Source organism: Natrix helvetica (genome assembly GCF_964273705.1).
Source record: "Natrix helvetica genome assembly, chromosome: 1".
NCBI lineage: Eukaryota > Metazoa > Chordata > Lepidosauria > Squamata > Natricidae > Natrix > Natrix helvetica.
Genome location: NC_138548.1, coordinates 301,330,298 through 301,336,083, shown reverse-complemented (window position 1 = coordinate 301,336,083; position 5,786 = coordinate 301,330,298). Strand labels below are relative to the sequence as shown.

Below are 5,786 nucleotides of genomic sequence, written 5' to 3'. Positions count from 1 at the left end.
CTCTGGGAGGTAGGGGAGGGCATATTTGCCCTCCCCAGGCTCCTAGAAAGCCATGTGCACATATGCAGGGCATGGCGGGGGGATCATCTATGCATGCGCAAGCGGCATGGTACGGAGGGGGGTTAAATTATGGGGGTGGCATGCAAGTGCATGTGATGGAGCGTGCATGCGTGCTTTTGGCACCTGAGGCAAAAAAAGTTTGCCATCACTGCCCTAGAAGGATGGCATTAAATACAAAGGAAGAATTTGTTTTCTGACTGTGTGCAGAAACACCAAACCAAGTAAAAAAAGAGGAGAAATCAATTTTAAAGCAAATTTAATGGCAGAAACTCATACAGAATTGTAGTTTTTCAATTTTTAGGATGCCTCTTTACTTTTCTGTCTGCAGGTTTCTTATCATCTATTGCAGATTCCTGAACAGGGAGCCATTTCAGAGGATTGCGACGGTAAATTGGCCATGGAGGCAGTGTGAGCTGTAATTAAAAAAAAATAGGACAACTTAAGAATCCTATTAAATACTTAATTTTTGGTTAAAACAACTAAGATTAGGAGCAAGGGAAACTAATCTGGTGAGCAGTATTTCCATACTGCTACATAGTTGCTTCAAAGGAAGATCAGGATAAAAGCCAATTGCACAAACAACAAAAAGCTGAAAAATCAAGACAACAGAATAACATATAATACAATGTTGATAACTTATTGACCAAAGAAAAAATCATCATTTAGGGTGTGTACTAACATTACAGGTACAGTTTACTACAATTATTGCAGAACTTGATATTTTGAATATATTATGTATATTTGCTATAAAGTTATATTCTTACCAGGCACGATATAGCAAATCCACCCATTACTATGTAAACTGTCCAGCCAAACTGTTCAGTGATATATCCATAAATAAAGCCAACCACCTACAAGATAAAAATTAGACATAACAAAGAATATTCAAGTCTATTTCTCAAACCTAGTACAACAATTTAATTTGTATACAACAACTAAGGAAGCTACTGGGTATTCATAAGAAAGTACCAATTCTTATACTCTATAGTTCAGGACACAATGCTTTAAAAGGTATATATTTTAATCTAGGATGTTCTTACTGCAATGACAGCTATTTTGAAAAAGGACTGGGATCCAGAAAATATATTTGCTCCAATAATTGGAAGGGAAGGGATTTTGCTTATTTTCTAATATATCACATAAAATATTCTCAAGAATCTCATGCTTTTATCTCTCATGAAGATCTTTTCAGGAAGGTAAGGTGGAAAGAGGTAATGAATTTATAGTTGATGGTGTTCTGTGCTTTTATTATACTTACAGCAGAGAAAAGAATTATTCCTTGAAAAATCTGCTCTGCTAGTTTTTGACCTTTGTAGTCCTGTGGAAAAAGAAAAATCAATAGCATCAATATTTTTCCCATCCCTAAGAATTATAGCTTACACTAAGATTTCTGATAATGCAATAGGAATGAGCTGAGAATGCATTTAAAAATAAATCTGAGGAAGAGTTCTTAAAAATAGATATTTCTACTGAATGTGAAAGAACAGTTGAGAATACTTAGAATTTCTATTATGCTGTCAGACTACAGTTCACTTTTAATTGCTGTTGTCTGCTAAATATATAAATTAAATTAACTATATTTACCCAGCACTGCTAAAAGGTTTATAGTTAATTTACATTTGACTTTTGTAACATCTTTAGGCACAGCTAGCTATTGTATCCTCTAAGTGGTGGTGTCAGCTCACTTCTTTAGTATGCTTGTCTAACAAGGACCAAAGGATGGAAAAAAGATTTTACTTTTACCTCTCCACAAAGAATTTTGTAAAATTCTTCAGATACTTCTGGCTAGGTTTACACATTCTATTAATATTTAATGTGAATATGTAAGCTTAATCATTGTGGCTGAAGTAACTCATAGTCACAACAAATCATAATTTGGTTCAGAGTGTGATTTTAGTTAATTCAAGTTAGCAGAATTCAATTACAACTGAAGGGAATTGACTAGCTGATTTTGTTCCACTCATTTATACTTATTTGTTCAACTGTACATCTTACATATGCGACTAGGCGGCTCATGCAGTTAAAACTAAAAAACAAAACTAAACCTCAAATACAAATAGTGAAACAATAATTAATTAAAATACCATTAAAAATTAAAACTATTAAAAATTTTAAAAAATCTACAGGAGATTGGCATTCATCTGCATAGGTTGTAGGTTGTCACAGGACATGTCCCAAACATGGCAGCAAAGCTGTGTCTTCAGGGCTTTCTAGAAAGTTAATAGGGTTCTGGCCAGTCAAATCTTGGGGTGGGAGGGATAATATTCCAAAGTGTGGGCTCTGAGGCAGAAAAGGATTGTCTACTGGTTTTTGTCAGATGTAACTCCTTGGCAAATGGGAGCTATAACACGCCCTTCCTGACAGACTGATGGGGCAGAAAGATATAACCTAGGAGAGGTAGTCCCTCCAATAACTACCCCTCCCATTGGGCTTTACTTCATTAGCATCACCTTGAACACAAAAACAAATTGTTAACCATTGCAGCTTGTGGAGCAGTGGTTCAACATGCTAATTATGACTGCTCAAAGAACATCAATAATTGCCTGCATCATTCCTTTTTTTACCCAGTTGCAGCTTCTGTGTGCTCATTAAGGGAAGCCCATTGTAGAGTGCATTACAGTAATCCAGGGCAGGGGTGACTGAGAGCGGAGCCTAAAGAAAACCAGGAAAAGGTGCAAATAGCATATAATCCAAAATTGTACAAAGGCCCTCCTAACGACAACTGCCACCTGCTCGATAAATCTAGAATCCCAGATTGAGCATAGGCTTTGTCTGGAGCAGTGCCTCTCCATCCAGTACCAAAGATCCTGAAAGCCCCCAAACCTGAAGCCATTCAGTCTTGCAAGGGAAAGCCTGCTGTTCCCCAACCTCGTTGCATGTGTCAGGATTTCAACAGCATCATTTAAATTGACAAGAACAGAAATGTATTTTTGGGTATAATCAGCGCACTGATGATACTCTTCCTCCTAGGAGTAGATAACTTTACCCAGCAGCTTCATGTAGACAATAAGTAAGAATAGAGAAAGCTTTGAACTCTACAGGACCCCACAAAGTAGGGACCAAGGGCAGGACCTCTTCCAATCAACACCAGCTGAAACTCCTATGGAGAAAGGAAGAAAACCAGCACAATATGCACTCCCGACCCCTGCAGCCAGCCCAGAAAGAGACTACAGTTAATGGTATTGAAGGTGCTTAGAGGTCAAGTAGAGCAAGGATGGATGTAGAGCCCCATCCAACTTCCACGGGAGGCCATCTAAATGCACAATTTTGTTTCAGCCTCTTATCAAGGCCTGAAACACAACTGAAAGGGGTTCAAATAACCACTTTATCCAAGATCCTCTGAAGCTGCTGATCAACTTCATACTGTATGAAAATTGTCTAATTAGGTTGGCAACAATGGCTTCTTGAGGTGGGGAAAAACAATGACTTTTTAAAGCAGGCGGCCCATGGGCCAGATGCATCACACACAGGCCACGCCCACCCCAGTTCCGTGAAGGGAAAAAGCATCACATGATGGCAATGTGATGCCGCGAGTTTGATAACGAGCTTTAAAGGATGGAAGAACAACACCCCCCCCCCAAACCTCTAGAACCCAGCCATATAGATTATTACACTAAACAGGAGGATAAAACTGGAAAGAGGAAGAATCATTTGATGCCTAAAAGAAAGGAGGAAATAAATGTAAACAAGCACAAGCATAACTGTAAAATAGAAATTTGGTATGGAAGGACTGCAATCTGTCCAACTTTGTTAAGTAAACAATATTCACGTATTCAGACACTTTAAAATATTGCATGTATCACATTCTGGATTGTGAATAATAATAATGGCACCTAGTGAGACCTAGTAGGCATGCTTTCTTGGTGTTGGCCCTTGCCTTTGGAATGATTCCCCATCCCAGTTTGACTGAACACTGCAGGGCATTAGAAAGGTGAATCGGAACTGGCTCTTGGATCGAGATGAAAACTATATTGCTCAGTACCCATTGGGAAGATATATTTTAGCCTCATCATCAGTTCATATTTTTTGTTTTAGTGATGTTACTTTTATGCTGTACTATTTAATGATTTTGTAAGTCATTTAGCTGTCTAATCGCTAGGAGTTGAAAATGATTTGATGGTACATAATCAAGCTACCCATATGTTTGGATTTGAGTGGCCATATAAATGCTCCAAATAAATAATTAAACAAAACGATCAATTGAGCAAGTCTAGTCAATTTGGAAAACAGGAAGGAATCAACAAGTCAAATCTGCCTAATTTATGGTAAACCTCAAAAAAGAATAGGATCTTTAAATCCTATTAATAAATCCACCTGTCCTGGCACTCGCACATCACAGGGATTAAGTTTATTAATATCTAAATTTATTAACTTTGCCAAATAATGTTCCTTTAAATAGTAGAGATTTTGGAGGGAGAAAATATGTTTAGCAGCACACATTTTATCTATATCAATATTCTGTAATAGTATGTAATATCTCCTTATTTACATAGGTCTTTATTTGTTAAATTTATTTGGGGCTGCTCTAGGCAGCTTTAGTAAATTTAATCAATGTAATATTTTTAATTTAGTGTTTCAATATTTTCCAAGGCCGATGTCTGGTTTTATCGTTTTGAAGTAGAATTCTTAGTTCAATATCTTTAGTTGATTTTAGCATGGTACCGATCGTTAATTCTGTTTTACCTAAGCCATCCATCAAATACATTATGAGACAACTGATAAAATCCTACCGAAACAAAAGGCTTATTTTCGATAATACAATTTAGGTATTTAATTTTACACAATTCAAAGGCGGGGAGGAAAACAGAGGAGGCAGAGCAACTGAATCTTTTTGTTTTCTATTCCGAACTGAACATCTTTCCGCCTAATGGGCACCTGTCAGTCATCGGACCCTTGGGCGCCTCTATTTAGGACACGTCTCCTTATCAGCCCAGTCAGCCAGGCAGTTTCTATCTGGTGCCTTGGATGCTTTACCGCTTCCTGCCCGACCTCAAAGTCGGTCGGGCGGCACGGCTGTTCTCCGCTAGCCTGGGGGAGTCGGCGCGACGGAGGCAAGCCCCGGGATGCCCCCGCCTTACCATCTGCGTCGGAATGGATCGGAAGAAGTTGAGCATGGTGCCTGGAGGAGCAGCGGCGTCTAGATCTCTGGAGCCGTCAGCGCTTTCCGGGAGGAAGGGGGGCAACGAGGGCTCCTCGGCTCTGCAGGGAGGAAGCGGGCTCTCCAGCGGCTGGAAAGAGTCGCCCTGAGAGTTGCCGTTGGAGGCGGGAGAGCCGAGCGGTGAACAGTCAACGGGCGCTTCCGCCTTCTTGATCAAGACGGCTTTCTGCCGTAAGGCGGGCGCTCTCGAGCATTCCGGATTCGACGTCCTCTTGCCCCGCCTCATCATTTTTGAATTTCCGGATCGGCTAGGGCGGGGCGTGGGGGCTGTTCCCCTCCTGGACTCATTCCAGAAAAATGCCAACTCCGCCGGCGGATGCTGCCGTCTACCGGTCGACTGGCAATAGCGCTATGACGTCCCAGGGCTCGCGGCCAACGGCGGAGTCTTAGTTCGTCACCATGACAACAAGCGCAGGCGGCTTTTTCCACCCTTTTGGTGAGAAATGGGTCTTAGTGCAGGTGGCGTCTAGCGTGTTGCCGCTGTTTTTTTTTTCTTATTCTATCACACACACACAAACAAAGTGGATGTAATTAAAGAGACGTATTTGGCATTAAGGCTTTGGTGAAC

General features: G+C 40.3%; 1 protein-coding gene across 1 annotated transcript; it reads right to left on the bottom strand.

The window, feature by feature from the left end:
* Positions 1 to 299: 299 nt before the first annotated feature.
* Positions 300 to 5,453, bottom strand: SPCS1 (signal peptidase complex subunit 1). Its single transcript, XM_081935424.1, has 4 exons — positions 5,139 to 5,453; positions 1,319 to 1,378; positions 825 to 911; positions 300 to 473 (listed from the first exon to the last, which is right to left on the bottom strand). The coding sequence occupies exons 1-4, from the start codon at positions 5,445 to 5,447 to the stop codon at positions 351 to 353; spliced, it is 579 nt and encodes a 192-aa protein (XP_081791550.1). The 5' UTR covers positions 5,448 to 5,453; the 3' UTR covers positions 300 to 350.
* Positions 5,454 to 5,786: the final 333 nt, after the last annotated feature.

What these genes read in the sequence shown, in the direction of transcription:
- SPCS1 (XM_081935424.1), bottom strand. Translation starts at nt 5,447, where the DNA reads ATGATGAGGCGGGGCAAGAGGACGTCGAATCCGGAATGCTCGAGAGCG. An exon ending in GAATAATTCTTTTCTCTGCT is followed by an intron (nt 912 to 1,318) that starts GTAAGTATAATA and finishes TTTATCTTGTAG; the next exon opens with GTGGTTGGCTTTATTTATGG. An exon ending in GATTTGCTATATCGTGCCTG is followed by an intron (nt 474 to 824) that starts GTAAGAATATAA and finishes TTTTAATTACAG; the next exon opens with CTCACACTGCCTCCATGGCC.